Genomic DNA, 21,928 nt, shown 5'->3' on the forward strand with positions numbered 1-21,928 from the left:
CTCAGCTACGAATAGCACTTTGTGGGACCAAGACACCCAACCCGCAACCTATCACTTGCGCTCTGTATAGTCGCTTAGCGATTACACCCGACCCCATCTTAACCACTGCTTGATAAACCACCCCTATCCCTTCAGGCATATCGAGTATGCATGTCTATACTGCGTCCACGTAGATATGATCAATGCTTTTTATACATGTTTCAAGCTTATTAACTATCTTGTCAGACTAGCCAGCCTGTTTATATAGCTATCAGTCAGCTACTGACTTAACGAATGCATGTTTATTCATAACCATAATCTATTCGGTAGCATAGCCTGGTTGTAGACCAGACTGTTTAACTCTTAATATCACATCTAGCCTGTCTTCTAACCATACCACACATAATTCACCTAGCCTGTATATCTGCTAGTTAGACCAGACTAGAACCTTTATAATTGTTAACCCTTGTTCATATTATTATAAAATTGTGTTTATATACAGCAATTTACTATTCCAATTGTACTGCAAAATGTCAAACCTGTGGATTGCTGTTGGGGTACCTCAGGTCTGTATGTATTAACTTCATGCACAGCAAAAATACAAAAAAAGCAAAAAAAAAAAACATGAATGAAAATATAAGTGTTTAGTACACAGTAACACTTATGCTGCCATGTACTCAAGCATTTTTATCAAACAGACATACACGGACACACACGAAAAAAACAAACAGTTTAATGAGACTTGTTTAAAAATTTTAATGTGGAAAAGCTTGCAAAAAGTATAAAAAGTCCAATGACAATTTACAAATGTGCTGTTCCATCAGCTTAGCTGACAAGACAATCTCACAGTAAAATATATAATTGTATCATTATTTTAATGCCTGACTTCAGAATTAATTACAATTGATTACCTACAAATTACAGATGAAGTATCTTATTTAAAAAAAAAATTCAAAAAAATTCATAGGATCTTGTTAATGAATAATTATTGATTACATAGTTTGTGATCAGTCGGAAAATTAGGTCCTAAAGCCACTATGGCCATAGCAACACTAGAAGCATGTTAAACCTTTGCCTTTACCTCTAGGGAAGTGATGGCCTATGTTAGCACCGCAGATGTTTGGAGTGTATTCCCAAAATGCTTATATAGACTGGCTGTTCAAATCATGGGAATATGGTTCAGAAGCATTAGCCAAATTGGCTAATTATCAGTTTATAAAAGGAGCTCAGAAACTAGAGTTACTGTCAAGCTGGATGCTAAGCCAAGCTGCTGGGTTCAGACTCTGCTGTGTGTTGTGCTGGGTTTACATCAACAAATGTCAATAGTGGTATGGATCATATGGCTGCCCTCAGGGCTCACATTTTAATCCTGGGATAGATAAAGTGACAAGTGCAAGGTGTGCTGGGACATGGAAGGTTCTTCCCGGCATCTCTACCTTTTAAGACTTGCTATAATGCACACAGACAGTGTCCACCGAATCCAAGAAGGATTGGATTCTGTCTGTTGAAGGAGTTATTGTAACTGGGCTAGGCAGGATGCCAGATTATTAATGCTGGTGCCCACTGTTGGCCGTGTTCACTCATGTGAGTGTGACGCACTACCACATTACTGCCATGATTAAGTACAATGTAGGAAAATGTATCACGGATGTAACACTAGTCCATACGGGTTGGCACGCACTGGAAGCCTATTGTCCAACTATCATAACCATTTACATTGCTTGGATGATGCAGGGTTTGACTGTGAGTTCTAGGGCAGGTATAGGGAAAGTTCAGAACTCCAGATATTATCGACTACATCTCCCCTGATGCTTTGCCAGCATTATGGTTGTAAGAACATTACGGGATATGTGGTCCACAACATCTGGAGTGCTGAAGGTTACCTACTCCTTTTTCAAGGGTTTTGTTTTAATCTGATAAAAAAGAGTTGATTATCCAAATAACGCAATGCGAAGCTAGCTTCACATTCTACATGGATCTGATAACACGTGAACTATGTCATAGTCAAAATTCTAGCTCATATTATCGTGACTAAATTATATTCTTAAAAGTTCTCACAATTGAGATGTTTTCATTAAGAACCCCCAAAAAATGTCATGGTTGATTTTACCATTATGGTGGGTTTTAAACCAGTGGTGTTGCCAAACAATCTGTTGAGATCTTCCACAAGGAATTTTGTAAAAAAAAAAAAAAAACTAAAATACAATAATAATAATAATAATATATTGCTTTTTTTTCTTCTTTTATAGTTCAGTTAATTGGGACCCTCAAATACAGAACATTGTGCTTAACACAATGTATAATTGCCACCTTTGCCTTTCACAATCATTAAGAAAGTCCTGAGTCAATGGACCTCCATGGTTTATATACCTAGAAGGTTAAGCTTCTGTATAACTGGAGGAAGTACAAAGTTAAGCTTCAGACAGTAATCCACAATGACTGTGAATAACTGTCTACACATCTTTGCAGGTGCCAAGTGCCATATAGATATAGAATAGCAGAGATCAAAAGGTAGGGCAACAGCTGGGAAAGTTCCCCTTTTCCATCCTGGTTTGAAATATTGCTTAGTGAGAAACATAAGGCACATGAAGAGGTGAAAGACGATAATGTCCAATTATCTGCATCATCATGATGCTTTTCCCCAACAAACGTCAATCTTGTCTTCACAAAGATGTCCTATCCTATCCCGAAGGACCTTTCTCCAGCTCCCCTTGCTTTACCCTCCAAGTCCAGCCTCCACCGCTGTAGTCTAAGGCTAAGGAGCACTGGAGATTAGTTCCGCACTCGGAAATCTGTGTATCCCAAGGGATTGGTTTCCCGGTTGTAGTCACAATGGTGAAAGCGTTTACGGGGATCTGCAAGATATAAAAAGATTAGATTAAGAAGTCAATCTTAGCATCAAAACAGAGGAGGAGAATACTATCCACTCGAGTTTTACAGGCTCCTAAGTTCTGGTCCAGGATTCAAAGTCCAGAAGTTAAACTCAGTTATCTAAAGGAAGCATGTGGTCAACACTAATTCTTAACATATACACCTCTACCCATTTCTATGACCTACCCATATTGTCTTTTAATATGAATTGTTTCTTTTTGCTTGACAGAGTTATTCTCAATTTGTTTGCATATCTAGCATTCGAAATTAACAGAGTCTCTGTGAACCACCACAAACTAAATATGGGCACATTATTATTATGGTAGTGTTGTCGTTCCCTTAGTTCCTCACCTGACTGCTGATTCCAATGGCCAGATCTCCCAGCTGTTTCTGGCCGGATTCCAAGATGTACAAAGTCTCATCACTGAGTGTCTGTAGAGAAACTTTCACCCCTGAAGCAAGAAAGAGCCAAAATTGAGAATGTGTCAGAATGTGTGATCCGTTTTCATCTACCTTCCATTTCTGTAGGATTACAGTTTCATAAGAATGACCTATACAGGTAAATTAACTGCTGGATCTTTGAGAAAAGCTTATAGAAAAAACAACAACAAAAACCTTCTAAAACATGATGAAAACCCACTTTGATCAAAACATTGTCAAGTTAAGTTTGGTAGCTGTAACAAAAGGCCTCTGTGTGTAAGATTTAGCTTTGTGGAAGGTCAACATAATTGATGTGAAATCCAGCTTCAGGATGGCCTTATAACAGCCTTTAACTCCATCACAGCCTCTTCTGGAAAATTGTTTCCTCTTGTCCTCCTACTGGTTCACTATTTAACATTCCATTCTGTACCCAAGACACAGAGTTAATGGACACATCACCTTTGTGAGGAGAAGAATATATTGGTAACTCCTCTATTCATTGTTATCATGCGGTGGAAAATATATATATATTTTTTTATTTTTTTATTTTTAGAGAGTAACTTTGACACACAGCAACAAAACATTTCTAAGGCTGCACGAGAGATACACAAATAAGTAAAAAAAAAAAAAAAAGCAATATTCAATAATGAATTCTTTTATTTTAAGTAAAGTACTGAATGTCCACATTATGAAAGTTTTTAGAAAAAATGAAAAAATCTATAGTAAAATTCTCAATACATACCATTAAACCAACTGGGAGTAATTGTATTTCCTCCACTGAGTATAGAGCCGCTGTTACAACTCATTGTGTCCATTTGGCTTTTCCAAGAATCAAACCCAGAACTTCCTGTGTCACACGAGTTCTACAGATAAGGGAGTAAAAGAAACATAAGATGTGTATAGTTTGGAGTGTTTGGTTGGGACAGAACCTAAAAGCATAAAATGAACAGTAAAGATGTAGATCTTTGCAGATGGCAAAAGGGAAGGAGAGGTTGAAAGCAAAGGAACAAAAAGAGATGAGGCACTGTCAATAAAACCAGAAGATACTGAAATGTACGAATGGAACGTTTTGTGAAATAAAAAAGTATGAAAGAATGAAATTATGGACTTTGGAATACAATTTATTTTGCATGCGCGTAAAATAATTTATAAGATAGAGAAGGGTTAGGGGGTTCCGATAAAATAAAGTTGGCTACAGTGGTGTTTGGGGCATTACCGAGGACTACCAGATCGGTATATCTAAGCAATGTTACCCTCCATTTGATCTTTCTCACCTTGAGGCTGTGAATGGGCTCTAAGTTCTTCTCACTTCCCAACATTTGTTGTGGGTCCCTCAGATGGATTGTTTGACAGAAGCTGTCCCTTAAAAGACCTGAAACACAATGTCATGGGATATTGAAAATAGGGACTACTGAAGTGTCATTCAGAGCTGATACGTGTTCTCAAAAATAGCAAAACATTGGGTATCTTGGTATCTGCCAGAAACCGTGGGAATGTATCACTGAGACATGTGGCTGTTAATTTTCAGGGATACTAAACATATCACAATGTGAAAAGCCTAACCTCCCTCATTCCAGTTGTTGTGAAGTATAGCGTGATGATGCTATTCCAAACACTCATGAATCCTAGTCACTTTTTTTTTTTTTACTTCTACTTCAACAAAAGTATTTTTAAATGTATTTACTACTATTTATTAAACATTGCTGGAACTGACAAAAGTTATGACAGTGTAAGAGTTGATTCTCTCACCTTTCTCCAACTCTTGTATTTCCAGTTCAAAAGATGTTTCCTCGTGAGCCACATTTTTTCCCCCATACGGGAATGGAGTGTCTCCCATCAACTCTTTCTTGAAGGAATTTGGAATTATTCTGGATTTCTGTGTGGCCAGCTTTGGCTTTGGAAGCAGATTTTTTGATGATCCAGTTAGAGGGCATGGGAAGATTCGAGGGGTTTTGTATTCTGTTATCACTGGAGACTTCAGACCTCCCTCTGGATTAAGAAATTTCAGATAAAGAAAATAATTAGTGGTTACAGAGTAGACGTGATTACCTGCCACCCATAACAAATTTTAACTTGATTATTTACGGATCACTTCAGTTTGGTGATGACCTGTCAGATGTTTAACGTCTAATAGAATAATGAATACAACACATTCAAAAACAGTCTACTATTTATCTTTTCTAAGACATAAGTCTTCTAGAGTGTATGGATCACCACCATTGGGCTTCTTAATATAAGCAACTGCACAATTAGAGTGAGTTTTGTTCTGGATTATTCTGTAATGTTTTGACTTCATCTTTTTCACAGGACAATGGAAATACAATATCAATACAAGAACACAAGTAGCAACAATATGAACAGAAGTCTGTTTTTTGCAGTTTTTGTTTTAATTCACTACATTTGAATTTACTGTTTTGCAGAAAAATCCCTCAATACTGAGATCCTTACTTTTGCACAGTGTCTGTTTCACTTTTTCCTTGAGCTGAGTTGCAGTCATCCTTTGCATTGGGTCTTTCTCCAATGCTGCCACAATGACCTCCTGTGTAATTGGATCACAACTGGTAGGTATCTCCTGTAGAGGTGGGGACTCTTTGGCAATCTATAAAAAGAAAACAAAATGCTGGTCAGTAATTTGAAGACAGAAAGGCCTCTTCAATGTGCAAGTAAAAAAATATATATATATATATATATTTGTAACCATTATAATTAATAATAAAACATATTAAAGGATCACTATAGTGTCAGGAAAACAAACTCGTTTTCCTGACACTATATACTCCTTAGGATCCCCCCACCCTCAGGGTCCCCCTCCCGTGGTGCTGAAGGGGTTAAGAGACCTCGCCTCCCCCAGCATCCAGCGTCGCAGAAGCGCCTCTTGCGGCTGTCAGGAAGACAGCCACTAGAGGCTGGATTAACCCTGCAATGTAAACATAGCCGTTTCTTTGAAACGGCTATGTTTACATCTAAAGGGTTAAAACCTGGGGGACCTGGCACCCAGGCAACTTAATTGAGCTGAAGTGGTCTGGGTGACTATAGTGTCCCTTTAAGCAACCAAAATGCTGTACACTAGGGTAAACAAGACACCACAAAATAACATCAAACCAAATATGTGTAGCGAGCAAAAACAAATAAAATGACAAGATATTCTGTAACATGTACAGTAGACAATTAGAACATAATTAGCTGTGTTCATGGAACTGGGAATAATTGCAAATTGCCTAGAATTGACAATGGTTGGCCACAATAGCTGAGCTTGCCTTATATTGTCCTACATTTTAAATTTGTTGTTCAATTCCCACCAATTTCTAGCTTAGTGAATACCTTAAGAAGTATTAGTGTCAAAACAAATTTGGTATAGGTCGAAGGGCCTTGCTTACATAAGATTAGTCTACTCTTGATACTCTGTTATGATGACCACCAACTGACATTCTTCACCATTTAAATTTGTGTGCTGCAAAGTTATCAACCCCCCTGAAATTCTCAGTTTTGCATTTCATTAAACGGTTTTGAAAATGTCACTTTTGTAAACAGGCTGAGCAGTCATTTTGGGTCAGATTCTACTGTTATCTGACTAACTGCTGCTCAACCTAAAAGCTTGATACTGCAAGATTCACACACAGCAATTGCAGTAGAAGGCACGTTAGGTTGAGCAGAATTTGGTCAGATAACAGCTAAGCCAGGTAAAATCAAAAACAACAACAACAACAACAAAAATTATAAGACATCATTAAAAAAAAAAAAAATATTTATTTTTTAAATTAATAGACATTAAAAAAAATAATAATAATCATGACGTTTCATTAAATGTAATTAACGTTTTGGAGTTCTTTTGGTTTTTCCTCTTTTATCCCTACTTTTTTAGATTGTCCTATGTCTGGATGTTCTCACATGTTCTTCCATATTTCCTGTTACTGCCAGCTGGTATGCAAACTAACCTGCAGGCACAGGGGTGGTTTGTGCGTACGGGTCCATGGTTGCCAGCCATTCATCATGTGAAGCATCATGCAACCTGTGCTCCATATATCAATCTTTGTGTCACAGGGTTCTCCCCGCACGATCTCAGGGGCCATGTGTGTCTCCGTGCCCGGAACATAGTCAGCTGCAATGACACAGCAAGGAAATTACTGTATATTCTTGGTCAGACATGCTTATCAAATGAATGATATACACGTTGTGGCACAAGTTGTATTACATTGTTAAAGACAATGGAACGTTGGTGGATCTGTGGTCTAAAGTCTCCACTTCAGTTTTTCCCCACCACGTTCATTGTATTATTTTTATAATACTGTTAAAGACAGAAAGGACATCATTTGGGTAGAGGTTATGTTTAAGGAGGTACAGTAGGCTGTATAAATTGGCAGTGGAATGGGCGATATTACATGCTAACCAACATCTACTGTACCTTCCCTAGGAAAAGAACATGGGACCAGCGCTCATAGGTGAAGCTTCTACAACAAAGGATCATATTACATAAGGAGACATGGAAACAATAGTAGAATGTATTTGAGGCTGTAGAGTTTACAACTCAAGTGAAAGTATGGGAATATGAAAAAATCACCAGTAAGAGGTGTTTTTAGGTCAATTTTAAATTTCAATTTCTTTAGGAGCATATTGGTCATGTATTTTATACAGGATACACATACACACATACATATATGGAAAAAAACATTATTGAGAAAACAAATAAAAGTAGATGTTACTTGTGTGTACAATGTTACAGCTCTAGAAAAGCTGATGTTCTTAGCACATTACAAGAATATTTGAGTAAGGCATTATTTTTATTCAAACTTGGACATCACAGTCATCAGGTAAGGAGGAAAAAATCCAGCACTCTTAAATGCTCCTTTATATGATTTCTATGTTAAATAAACATGAAAATAAACATTAAAATGTTGGCCAGCTATCTCACACACCCGTCATCAGTGGTTTCTTCAATATTCCCGGTGAGAACTTGGAAGATTTTCCAAAATCACATAAGCAGGCTTCTTTGCCATCTTCAGACAGGAGTACATTATCAGCTGTACGGAGAGAGGGTGATACAATGATTAGATAAACAGTGTTTGTCCTTAAAAAAAATTGAGAACAGGACAACAATAAAAAACAGTTTCATATACTGGTGGGAACCATTACGGTAGGTACAAGATGGAAAAGTTGGCCATGACACTGAGAGGATACTGGATGGAAAAATAAAAGGAACGTGGTAAAAATTTCCAAATTACCTTTAATATCTCCATGTGCAATGTTTGCAGCATGAAGATGTTCCAGGCCACATAGTACTTGTTCCAGGTAGTATAGGGCCAAATCTTCCGGAAGGTAACCCATTTTTTTGATCTTCTGACCCAGAGATCCTCCTACAAAACAAGAATCACAAGGTGTAAGTCAACTGCCCACAGTTATCAGAAAGCTAACAGACCTGGCCAAGCCCGAACATACTCATGGCAGGTTGAGTAAGGTATAGGAGACAAGCTTTCTTACAGGTCACAAAAGACATATGGCACATGAAGGATGCAAATATATATAGAGAAAGCCAGGAAAATGTTGATGGAAAATAGTTTAACTTTTCAAGGACAATATTTATTTCTGGTAAAATTACCAAGAGTGGGAAGTACACATACTTCAAAATGTAGTTGGTATGTGCATGCATAAATTGTGATGGATTGTATGGTTTCATTTATTAATTTAGTAACACTATTAGCTCATTTTACTAGAGTACTAGAGCCTAATGCTCTTTTTTTGTGTGGGGGGGAGGGGGGGGTTTCTAGTTATGCCACAATTTGATATTTATTGATAGTGTAATAGTTTTTCAGTATAATAGTAGTGTAATTGATCTTTCAGTGAAAAGGTTACAGCACTCTAAAAAAAACCTTACCTTTCATTATTTTCATGAGTACTGTGATCCAACGTCCTTCACGGACTGCCCCGTACATTGGGACAAGCCTAGGAGATTTGACCTCAAGACAGCAAGTTATCTCTTCAGCTCGAAAATTGTCTACGCTTATCTGGAATATAATGACCGAGACTTTAGCCATAAACTAAAATATGTATATTGGGCATCTGAGGGGTGAACATAAACTAAAAGAAATGGCCAGTTTAGCGTTAAAACAGATAAACTAGGAATTCTGCTGAACAGATAAAGAAATTGCACAACTTAAGCTAAACCAGGAAAATCCTGATGTGGTTAATAAAATGCATTTTTGATAATAGCTAGCACCAATTTAAGAGTTTTACCAAGTGACAACGAGACCCAATATTGTGTATGTTCCGTCTTAAGCATTATTTAGAATATGTCTCTTCTGCTAGTATATTTTGAAATACAAGTCCTTCTTAAAATTAATTTTACCAGCAGACAATATACATATACCTACAGGTACATATACTCACGAACATAGATTTTCAGTTTTTCTCACCTTTTTGGCTGCAAAGAGAAATCCAGAGCTCTCATCTTTTGCTGGAACAACATCCCCAAACGAGCCAGATCCTAGCTTCTCTCCACATTGTTTCCAGTGAATGTTCTCTTTGTATTCATAGTCCACTGGCTTAATGTCCTAAAAATAAATAATAATAATAATAATTTTAATTGATGTCTAAAAGAGTTCTTGTTGTAGACTTCTATTGGTGGTAACATGCACACAGAGGTCTGCATTCTTGTAAGCATGTTTTATATTTAATAAAGTTCCAGCATTACTGTTCTTAAATTTGTACTTTGTTTCTCTGTATTCTGCATCTGCTGCCTGGCTTAAATAAGTAAGATATATGTAGATTTACAACTGCTTATCACAGAACAGGATGAAGAGAATGGTATCACTCTTCATATATTGCACAACAGTAACAATACTATTTACAATACAATACTACCAAGGTCTTAAATTCAAAAGTCAATTAAAATTCACTTTCGGTTTTCATTTTAGTAAATACCTCTGAGTGTCTCATTGACTTTTGCCACGGTCTTCCTTGGCCAACAGTAGGAAATTGTCTTATGTTGCAACATAATTTTTAGATTGTAGTTACATTACACACATGAATCCGTATTAAAAATGATTTCCAATCTGTTCCAAACCTTTCAAATTATTTATCTACATAAAGTCCCCATTAAGGTCAATGGGAAATTTTGGTTGTGTAAAATGCTTATCCAAAAATATTAAACAAGACCTTGCATGGTCTGTTATATCCAGTGCAGTTATATTTGCACGGGATATAACAGTAATTGCTTCTAGGATATACATGGTATAAATTATTATTTAACAAATTAACAGCAAAAGCTAAAAGTTTACAAGAAAATAATGAAAAACAAAAAACAAAAAACAAGATGAGTGAGAGAAAGATCGAAAATAAATTTTGAGAGATTGTTACAGAAAGCAGAGATAAGGTCATTAAGGAAGCTAGTTGATGTCAGAGGTCATTCAGACAAAAGGAAGAGAGAAAGACTACGATGAAGTCACGTTAGTTGCAAAGACTGAAAAAGATGAGGTCAATCATATAGACTTGTACCTTCGTTAGCAGAATGCCCTCATTGTCGTTGTCATTTTCATCATTTTTTTTCTTCGCCCAGTCTTTGGCTAGACCTTCTAGAAGTTCTATCTTGCCTTTGATCACACTTCCCCTCACAGCTTCTAGGTTACATTCTTCCACAGAATGGTTATGTGAGTCTACAAAGGGGTCTTCAAATTTGAAAGAGTCACTCTTTAAACTGTAGTCATGTCCCAATTTATCCATTCCTAGATCATGAATAATACCAAGGATTTTGGAGTCTGGGGAATACAAGGTTTGTGAAAGGTTGGCAGGGGGCAGCTTTCCTGCCCCCACATGGTATAAGAACTGGTCAGGACTGATGAGCTTCTGGTTCATCCATATGCCATCTTTTTTAAATGATGATAAGTCCTGAGATGGGCATTCAGTGGTTGTTCTGTTAAGCTGTTTGATAGAATCAAGATGTTTCTTCTCATCAGCCTTACATAACCCAGTAAACCTTGCATGTGACTGGGTTTCCTCATCCTGCAATAACAACAGAAGGTAAGCAAAGTGAAGGTTCATCCTAATATTATGGCAAGTACAAAGTAGAGACAGTTACATTGGACCTGACGTGTGAAATTTGGATGTTTGATCTGATTAAGAGAATAGTGGTGTGTGTGTGTGTGTGTGTTAGGCACCCTACTGTAATTCATGACTGATAAAGCACTTAATTGGAGGAACTCCTGTATTAGAAATAGAAATGATAATGATATTAAAAAAATAGAGAACATCAACCATGAGTAAATTGAAAGGTCGATTTCACATAACCTAAGGGCAGGCTTTGTTGAGGGTAATAATGGGAGGTTCATGTAAACGGAATCAATTGTAGTAAATTATTTAAGATGGGAAGATATTTAATTGTTTTTAAATATGTCATTTACCCTCAAAAAGGACAATGATGGCAGAAGTGATTCATGATGCAATGGACATGACCATCCAAAGGTGGCCCTGCAACGATGCGCGAAAGGTAGGCTTTTAAAATCTAACCAGATCAGCAGCCAAAACTGTCCTGTTCTTAAATATTTCACACAAACTGTTGTGGGTCTATAGGTGGAAGGAGTGACAGGGACAATCAAGGTTGGGCTACCCATTTGTGGGTAGATTCCATACTTGGTACAATGTTATTTTCCGATGTTAAAAGACCCTAGGGCTTGACGCCTACCTGTACAGGGATAGGGGCCCGCATTTCCTCCTCAGGTGAACACTGGCGTCGACGCTCAATCTTTCGTTCTCCATCCTTTCCACCTCTCTTTTTTTTTGCCTTTTTCCCTTTTCCCCTTGTACTCGATGCCTTTGGTGTCAGTCTGCTCTCTGTAGACTGGGCCACATTATTTGGGATGTGGTCAAAGCTCTCTGAACGACTGCAAATAAATGAAATTTAAAGTAACTCAATATTTTCCAATCACAGGTGAAAAATGCCTGGCTTCTGTAAGAGTGAACACATCCATCAATATTAATTGGTTTTAAAGAAATGTTTGTCCATTTACCTGTATTGATTATAGATCTGAGGTTTTTGGGAACTGGGACAAATCTCCTGATTATTCTCACCTAAAATATGCATAGAAAAAAATTATATATAACAATATGAGGAGTTACTGGGAATGGGTATATAGGGCTACAGAGATATTATAGAGCTAGATTATATAGCGTAATAAGTGGTGTTATATAGAGTAATAGGAGGAATTATAGAGAGAGTTTATATGGAGTAATAGGAGGAGTTCTAGAGAGAGGTTATATGGAGTAATAGGAGGAGTTATAGGGAGAGGCTATATGGAGTAATAGGAGGAGTTATAGGGAGAGGTTATATGGAGTAATAGGGGGAGTTATAGAGAGGTTATATGGAGTAATAGGAGGAGTTATAGGGAGAGGTTATATGGAATAATAGGAGGAGTTATAGGGAGAGGTTATATGGAGTAATAGGAGGAGTTATAGGGAGAGGCTATATGGAGTAATAGGAGGAGTTATAGGGAGAGGTTATATAGAGTAATAGGAAGAGTTATAGAGAGAGGTTATATGGAGTAATAGGAGGAGTTATAGGGAGAGGTTATATGGAATAATAGGAGGAGTTATAGGGAGAGGTTATATGGAGTAATAGGAGGAGTTATAGGGAGAGGCTATATGGAGTAATAGGAGGAGTTATAGGGAGAGGTTATATGGAGTAATAGGAGGAGTTATAGGGAGAGGTTATATAGAGTAATAGGAAGAGTTATAGAGAGAGGTTATATTGAGTAATAGGAGGAGTTATAGGGAGAGGTTATATGGAGTAATAGGAGGAGTTATAGGGAGAGGTTATATGGAGTAATATGAGGAGTAATATAGAGAGGTTATATGGAGTAATAGGAGGAGTTATAGAGAGAGGTTATATGGAGTAATATGAGGATTTATAGGGAGAGGTTATATGGAGTAATAGGAGGAGTTATAGGGAGAGGTTATATGGAGTAATAGGAGGAGTTATAGGGATGTTGTATGGAGTAAAAGGAGGAGTTATAGAGAGAGGTTATATGGAGTAATAGGAGGAGTTATAGGGAGAGGTTATATGGAGTAATAGGAGGAGTTATAGGGAGGTTGTATGGAGTAAAAGGAGGAGTTATAGAGAGAAGTTATATGGAGTAATAGGAGGAGTTATAGGGAGAGGTTATATGGAGTAATAAGAGGAGTTATAGGGAGAGGTTATCTGGAGTAATAGGGGGAGTTATAGAGAGAGGTTATATGGAGTAATAGGAGGAGCTATAGGGAGAGGCTATATGGAGTAATAGGGGGAGTTATAGAGAGAGGTTATATGGAGTAATAGGAGGAGTTATAGGGAGAGGTTATATGGAGTAATAGGGGGAGTTATAGAGAGAGGTTATATGGAGTAATAGGAGGAGATATAGGGAGAGGTTATATGGAGTAATAGGGGGAGTTATAGAGAGAGGTTATATGGAGTAATAGGAGGAGATATAGGGAGAGGTTATATGGAGTAATAGGGGGAGTTATAGAGAGAGGTTATATGGAGTAATAGGAGGAGATATAGGGAGAGGTTATATGGAGTAATAGGAGGAGTTATAGAGAGAGATTATATGGAGTAATAGGAGGAGTTATAGAGAGGTTGTATGGAGTAATAGGAAGGGTTATAATAAGATGTTGCATACAGTTTAGTAAATGGGCTTACACTCAGGCTGTGCAATGATGGAGAACCCGACAGACAAGCCCTCCTTCCTTTCTGTTGCAGAGCCCTGTGACATCATCTTAGCCCAGGGTCCATTGTCATGTGTTAGCAGATGCCCCTGCGTCCCAGCATCTCCTTTCTTGCTACCGCCCGTGCCTTCACACTGATACACCTTGAGTGGGTATTCCAGAGCCGGAATGGAGGCCTGCTCTTGATCTTCATGGCAATCTATGGCCATGGTCAGATTTTCCTAGAGCCTAGAAGAAATAACCATGAAACAATTATACTCATACATTACACTATATATATATATGCTATAAACCTACAGAACGTAAACGCCTTTCCATATAAAGAAAACAAGCAAACATATTATTTACTAAGAGAATTCTATGTGAATTTAAAACAAGGCCAGAGAAGCGGAAGTGAAAGCATCGCTGACTTACAAATGTTTTCCATTTCAGCTATTTTGACTTTAAAATTAAAATTTACTTTGAATTCACTTTTAATTGTCACTTTAGTAAATAAACCTGCAAGATGTAGTTGAACTTAAACTTAAAAACCTTAAATACCGTAACCCAGTTTGAGATAGTGATTTACCTACAGTTCCATAGATGGCCACTATGGGGCGTTAGAGATACAGTGTCCTTTATGTCTTTGCTGTCTATTATCATGCTGTACGCTTATGATGTAGCACCTATATTGCAAGATATTACCCATGAAAAGGGCAGCAGTAGTGGCTAAAAAGCCAGGACAATCTTTATTTTGTAAATAAAAGTCTACCTTTCCACCTACGTTGTTTTCTTATAATTATAGTTTTTTTTATTACGTAAAATTTCCCCTATCCAGGAATCGTGTGCCTCTAAGTTGGTTCCTTATTGATCATTGTTATAAGCCTTAACCTATGCATGTGTCTGTCTGCAGAGAAATGTTTCTATTTCTCCTCGTTTGCAATGTGTACCCTGGTTGTGCCTAGACCCAGCGGTGGAACTACCGCTGGTGCAGGTGATGCGGCTGCTATGGGGCCCGTAAGCTGGGGGGCCCATATGGTGATCCTGGGGTCATGTGTCACCCAATAGTACTGCTAAAAAGGGGCATTATCAGTTTATGTGTCAGTGTGTGCATCTGTGTGTATGTGTATGTATCTTGTATGAATGTGTTTATGTGTCTGTGTGTATGTGTCTGTGTGTGTATGTGTCTGTGTGTGTATGTGTCTGTGTGTGTATGTGTCTGTGTGTGTATGTGTCAATGTGTGTATGTGTCAGTGTGTGTATGTGTCTGTGTGTGTATGTGTAAATGTGTGTATGTGTCAGTGTGTGTATGTGTATGTGTTTGTGTCAATGTATGTATCTGTGTGTTAGTCTGATTATATGGGTGTGCCAGTGTGTGTGTGTGTGTGTGTGTGTGTGTGTCTGTTTAGGGATTTGTGTGTTTGTTTGTGTGTGTGTGTCAATGTGTGTATCTGTGTCAGTGTATGTGTGCGCATGTGTATATGTCAATGTATTTTTCTGTGTATTAGTCTGTTTATATGTGTGTGTGTATGTCTGTTCATGGATTTGTGTGTGCATCTGTGTGTGTGTGTGTCAATGTGTGTATCTATGTGTATGCAATGTGTATGTAAATCTGTGTAAGTATGCATGTGGCATTATATTTGTATATGTGCATACATCCAAGCATGCGAACACCTACTATCAAACACAAACATTACAAACAAACACCCCCTGTATAAAAATGCCAAAATTATATACAAACACCCCTTCATTTAAACACCAACACTACACACAAAAGTACACCTGCATGTAAAAGCTAACACTACATACACTATTCACTATTTACTCTAGTCTCTAGCTAAGTCTATAGACTATAACCATCTCTACCCCTCCACACCTGTTCACTGTGGTGACGGTGCACATTATTTTATTTTATCCATCCATATTTCTTCTTTTTGGGATCATTTTCTTTATGATGCCCGCAATAAAGTTATTTTAGTTTGTTACTTAAGGCAGAACTATATCTGCAGAACTACTCTCCAGTGCTCCTGTAGCCGTTATAACTTGGGATCACGCCTCTCTATTTTTTTTCCCCCTCTCATGAATACAGTTTTTTTTTCTCCCTCGGGAAGAATGTCTTAAAAAAGCCATAAAGGACAGCAACCATCTAAGCACAATTAAAGTTAGATTAAGTCTCTTCTTCATTTTGAAGTTGAGTGGAACAACAATGGAATTGTTTAAGTAGCTATGCATGAGATGTATACAATTATGTATCTACATAGTTTACATAGTTAGATAGCTGAAAAGAGACATGCGGCCATCAAGTTCAGCCTTTCTCACATTTGTTTTTGCTGTTGAGCCATTCAACAGCAAAAGCATATTCAACCTGATTAAGCTGGTATACATATTTGGATGTGAACTGAATGTTTGGTTGGTTTCTGCTTGTTGGTCAAGAGTTCCGTCTTTCAGACAAGATATCTGGTTAGGCTGGTTATGCTGGAAAAGATTTCGATTTCCTTACATCAGCAATCAGAAACTGCCATGCGAACTGTAATTTGAGACGGCTGAAATCTGCTTCCTTCTATTTCATAATCACAACAAAGGTAGGACTGGGAGCCATATGAGTAGCCACGTACAGTATATGCTGCAATTTGAGTATTGTATACTCTACATAAAGTATGCTGCTATGCGTGGGCCCTACAGCAAAGAAACTGAAAAAAATAGATGTGCAATGTGTCCCACATTTGTCCATCTAATGTTTAAATGAATGCCCAAGGCATTATAAGGCATATAATTTGTATTTGAGACAAATGCAATGACACATACAAAACAATGACCAGTTCTTAGTGATCCTCGGTGAATTCACTATTGGCCAAACCTCCTTGTGCTGTTTCAAATGAACCCCTGCTTATTTCAAGAGGAACCTGGCTGTTGCAATCATTCTAGATATTAAAGTTACACTTCAAGAACCTATACATTACAGTGCTGGTTATGGTGCTAGGAGTGTCCTAACATCCCCCCAGGGTAAGTAGTCAAAACATTCGAGAATGGTTTGACAACTTACCTGAGGTCTGCCTGGTTCCGGTCATCTCTTCCTGTGTCTGCGGAAGCTCCTGCACTGAGCTAGACCTGACAGTGCATGGTTTAGTTAATTGGCTGAGGGAGCTCATATGTTGCTCCCAGCCAAAGAACAGACCTTGCTTGGCTTGGCTTAGCTTAACTGAGCTAACATAAGGTTTGGAGAAGTTTCTGTCTCTATTTGAGGAGGTGCCTGGCAGAACCCAGCTATCCATTCTTAAGCGTTTTAAGTAGGAAGATGACCACTACAGTGGACAATAGTGTTTATGGTGCTTTGAGTGTTCATTTAGTGGGTCTCATTAAATTGAGCAACTTGAGAAAGCAGTCAAACCAAATGGGATACGAAGAGGTCTAACACAGTCAGCACTGACCAAGTTTACTGAATCCCATAAGATTTTCTAGATTTGAGCTATCAATTCAAGTTACAGCTTTGCAACCCTCGTTTTTCAAAAAGCACTGAATGTATTCCTTGACATTCACTTTATTATTATTATTCCTTTTGTACTCAAGAATCCAGACTTATGCCCCGCTAGCTGCTAAGCCACAAATATCTAGAACATAATATAGGTAACCCCCCGCACATTAATATGCTTATTCGGACTTATGAGTAATTTATGGACGTTTTTATACAATTACGGTCCTATCGTGGCTATATAGCTTGTACAAGAATGATACAATTCAGCATATTAGTTGACGGATTTAATTAAATTACCATAAGGAAACAAAACAACTCAATAATGTTTTGACTCATTTGGCTCAAGTCTTGACATCACCACTATATATCAAGTAAAGACTGTAAACCTTGATCAAAGGTAGACAACCTTCAATTCTCCAGATGTTGTGGACTACCCTGATCTTATGGGAGATGTAGTCTACAACATCTGGAGAGCCGAATGTTGCCTAACCCTCTTCAATCATGTTTTGGCCATTCGTTATTCTTTAGTCCAGCACTGGACATGAATTCTGGATCCAAAGTTCTTGTGTACCCATCTTTCATAAGAAGATGTGTTTATAAATCAGAGACAGAGAAACCTGTGAAACAGAAATTGGGGGAGATGTTTTTAAGGCAAACCATGTGCCGTACAGGGTGCAAAGTACTAAATGTTGAGACACATTCTATTGATTTTCATGGTGATTGGCCCTTATTTATCACTTTTTTCTAGAATAGCATGTGTTTTTATTTTGATAAACCTGTTGCCTGGTGAATATAAAATATCTGTCAAAACTGGAGGGACTCACTGAAATAGCATGCTGAACCAATTTGGGTTAAGAACTGCTGCTATAGGGTACCAACAGTTCCCCGGTACCACCAGATGCTTAATTACGAATCTACAACATATACATAGCAAGTGTTGGGTCAATGACTCCGTTATGTCCTACTGCTGCGTTTCCTGCCTACTGCTATAGGCCGTGGGTAAACCTATGTCCACCACCGTGCAAGGACAATTCTTTTAAAGGGCCTTGTGTTTGGAGACAGTTTCTCAGATTTCTTTGGAATGCAAAGGCGGATTAAGAATTAATTTGGCATTAGAGGGTTTATTCATTGCAGGATTATTCACTAAAATAAGTAATTTATAGTGAATGCAAAGTGAATTTCAAATTTAAGGAAAAAGTGGCTGAATGGGAATGCTCAAAAAAAAAAGGGTAAAATGGGCACTGCTAAAAAATATAATATATTCTATTCCTCAAACGTCAGCACTGTATACACCCCTCAAACACATGACATATATACACCTCATTGACAAATGATGTAAGACAGGTATATGTAATATTCAGGCTATGTTGAACCAGTTCTGCCACTCAGTGAGAATGCAAATAGTATTGATAATAAATAGGCCTGTGCTTTTGATTTGTTGTGTGATCTGATGTTGCTAGACAAGTTTTGATGTAACGTCATTTAAATATTGATTATGTTGTCAACTAGGAACATATATATGTGTGTGTGTTTTCTCTACAATATACAGTTCTCTTGTTTTACCTAATACGACTGGTCTTGTCCACTATTGGGGTATGCGGGGCAGTGCGCCCCCCACCCCCATTTTTACTTATTAAACAAAAAATGTATTTATTGGTATTGTGAGGATCACTAATATGTGTGTGTTAGAAAAAAAAAAAACATTTGTCAATCATGATTATTGTTATTCTATTCTCGTTGTTATTGATCACTGGAGAAGAAACTGGTTTTGAACTGTTCTTGCCATCTGTTCATGTGGTTAAATGGGAAGACCCCACCAAGTCAGGGGGGCCGCACCCCAACATTAAACATTCACCAGCCGCCACTGGTGTCAAGAAAATAGAGGAATAATTCAAACTTACGAAGACTTAGTGTTTGGTGCCCACTTTCGACATCATCTTACTGTATTCTCTACTCCAGTACTTATAACTGGCAAACTAAACATACAGCTGTATTTTGTGCAATCTAAGAGGAAATTGAGACGTATGCTTTAAGTGTATTGTATATATATAGAGGCATTTTTTAAAACATATCTAGCATATTTTGCATTTAAGACACAATATAACATAACAGCAGAACGATATAATGTGTAATATTCCCTAAAGGAAAGGAAAAAGTATCAGATATCGTATGGCATGCTAATATGCAACACAAATAAATATACAAAGTTGAGGAAACTTCACAAACACACACACACCCCCCTGCCCTATTCCCCCCAAATCCCCCATTGTGTCCAATACAAATACACAGTGCACTAATAGTGCAGTCACCATGGAAACCAGTGGAACGTTCATGCTGATTGTTCCATTTACAGAACTTCTCCCCACAAATACTCTTCAACCGCCATTATGGCAGCTATATACAAAGCACTAACTAAGCCACTAGCATAGATCACAGCTCTGCTGGAATAGCACATGACTTCCTTGTTATGTGTCCTGTGCGGTTAACCCTTTCCCTGCCTTCAGCTTTGCTAAAATACCAAATAAACGCCTGCAAGCCAATGTCAAAATAACAATTTGTTCTCTAGTACAATAATACCAGCTGACCTCCACTATGTTCCTGTATTTTAACCCTTTCTCTGAATGCTGCCGCAGCAAAAAGTAGTTTATATATACCCGTACACTATACACTATCTAAACATACATGTAATATATACGCACAGATACACACACACACACACATATACACATCAGCTAAATGGTGCTTTGGGTGTACTGACATTAGACAGCTAACAGTTAAAATACATCTCTGCCTCCAAAAAGCCTCGGTTGGCACCTGTTATTAACCCCTTCAACTGACGTACTGTCTACACCAGTATACAGTTAGTTCCAGACAGAGGTTTGCACGCATGCACTATACATTCACACACCATATCGTTTATAGCAGCTTCACACCCCACATTGCTAGATCACACGAGCAAGCCTGGAGTATAGCCACAGATACCGCAATATAAATATATAGAACGACTGACAGAGACAGAGCCTCACCTGCTCCCCAGACACGTCCACATTGCTCGCTGGCTTCGGCTCTCTGCTAGTGTCTGTGCATGGAGTCAGATACTCTGTGATTACTTTCGCTTTCACTAGGAAGTGCTCCAAGCTGTGTTAGTAAGTCACCTCCTTTTACTGAACCGCCCCATCCCTGTCCTCACCCCCTTTCTATCTGCTCCCTCTTTCCTGATGTCAGACTCCAGAGCTCCAATTCCCTGTCCTAGTCTCCCCCGAGTCTGTTCTGCCTGCTCCCCTTTCCCCTCTCCTCTTTCATCAGCCTCCTGATCTCCCTCTTCTATCCTGCTCTCCTCTTCTGTCTGTTTGCTCTCCTCCTGTCTTCACAATATCTGTACTGTATCCTACTTCCCCCCTTTCTTGCTATCCTCTCTTATCAGTCGTCTCATCTCCCTCTCCCTGTTCTGTCTTGCTACCCCCTATCTGACTGTTCCCCTTTTCTCCACTTTCCTCTATGTCAAGTTTATACAACCTTATAATCTATCAGTTCCTTTTCTGTCCTAATCATCCCTCCTTTCCTCCTATTATTTGCCCTTTCCATCACTCTTATTTCCTATCTATTACGTCATCTTATTATCTCTTTCCTTATATGCAGTCCTCTCTCTCTCTCTCTCTCAGATTCCTCTTATTTTTATTTCCTCTCTCTCTCTACCTTTCCTCGTGCTTCCCTTTACTTTTCCATTCGTCACCATTTACTCCTTGACTTTCCATAACAATATACTGTGCTGACCTCAATGTCTCCTCATTCACCTTTACCATTCGTCTACCATTCGTCTGCTTGCTGCTTTCCTTAAATCCTTAAATCCTTTCCCAATCCTAAATTCTCTCAGATTACCCTACCCTTGCTCACTGCTCCCCATTCTGCTCATAATTTCTCTGTTCTACTCATTTCTGTAATATGCTCCCACTCCCATGACTTTCCTGTTTTTTGATTGCCCAAGTCCTCTGACTTAAACCCTTTTTTCTATGTTATTGCTTCGTTTTCTCCGTGTTGTCCTTGAAATGCATTTAACAATCCCACCGCTGTCTGCATTATTATTTATAAAGCGCCAACAAATTCCGCAGAGCTGTACAATGGATCCACTCGGTTTTTCCACATTCTCGCAAATCCTTCTTTTTCATAGTTGCCCCCACTTTTTTATATTTTCTGCCCTGGTGCATTGCAGACTATCAGCTTCTAGAACGCCATTGCTAACTTGTCCTTTAAGGCTATTTAATTATCTTCTCTAATCTGTTACCCTTTTATCCTTCTGCGGGCTACGTTCTCATCTGCTCTCTTCTAACCTCTCCAGGCTTCCAGTTTTCCCTGACAAATCCGGACCCCCTACTGCCAAGACTTTGCACACAAAGGAAATCAGCAAACGTCATAAAAGCTACTAAAATAACTTTATGAAAGCGGAAAACATAAGAAGTTAATTAAACTAACATTTCCTCGCTGCTCTCCTCCCACTTCAAATTATGGACTTCTTGAGAAATG

General features: G+C 38.2%; 1 protein-coding gene across 2 annotated transcripts in view; it reads right to left on the reverse strand.

Moving 5' to 3' along the window:
- Positions 1–2,208: 2,208 nt before the first annotated feature.
- MAP3K14 (mitogen-activated protein kinase kinase kinase 14) overlaps positions 2,209–21,928 on the reverse strand; it is a 35,047-nt gene continuing 15,327 nt past the window's right edge. The window contains exons 1-17 of one of the 2 annotated variants that reach the window (XM_063459331.1): positions 20,434–20,512; positions 13,931–14,184; positions 12,267–12,327; positions 11,942–12,140; positions 10,759–11,262; positions 9,678–9,815; positions 9,140–9,269; positions 8,490–8,621; positions 8,184–8,288; positions 7,206–7,369; positions 5,719–5,869; positions 5,020–5,259; positions 4,545–4,642; positions 4,013–4,133; positions 3,202–3,302; positions 2,439–2,834; positions 2,209–2,289 (exon numbers count right to left, since the gene is read on the reverse strand). In XM_063459331.1, coding sequence (XP_063315401.1) covers positions 2,661–2,834; positions 3,202–3,302; positions 4,013–4,133; positions 4,545–4,642; positions 5,020–5,259; positions 5,719–5,869; positions 7,206–7,369; positions 8,184–8,288; positions 8,490–8,621; positions 9,140–9,269; positions 9,678–9,815; positions 10,759–11,262; positions 11,942–12,140; positions 12,267–12,327; positions 13,931–14,165 — 2,553 coding nt within the window. In that variant the 5' untranslated portion in view covers positions 14,166–14,184; positions 20,434–20,512 and the 3' untranslated portion in view covers positions 2,209–2,289; positions 2,439–2,660. Of the gene's footprint in view, positions 2,290–2,438; positions 2,835–3,201; positions 3,303–4,012; positions 4,134–4,544; positions 4,643–5,019; positions 5,260–5,718; positions 5,870–7,205; positions 7,370–8,183; positions 8,289–8,489; positions 8,622–9,139; positions 9,270–9,677; positions 9,816–10,758; positions 11,263–11,941; positions 12,141–12,266; positions 12,328–13,930; positions 14,185–20,433; positions 20,513–21,928 lie in introns of those variants that run through there. The other variant, XM_063459330.1, reaches the window with a different exon arrangement.

Source organism: Pelobates fuscus, chromosome 6 (genome assembly GCF_036172605.1).
Source record: "Pelobates fuscus isolate aPelFus1 chromosome 6, aPelFus1.pri, whole genome shotgun sequence".
NCBI classification, from domain to species: Eukaryota; Metazoa; Chordata; class Amphibia; order Anura; family Pelobatidae; genus Pelobates; species Pelobates fuscus.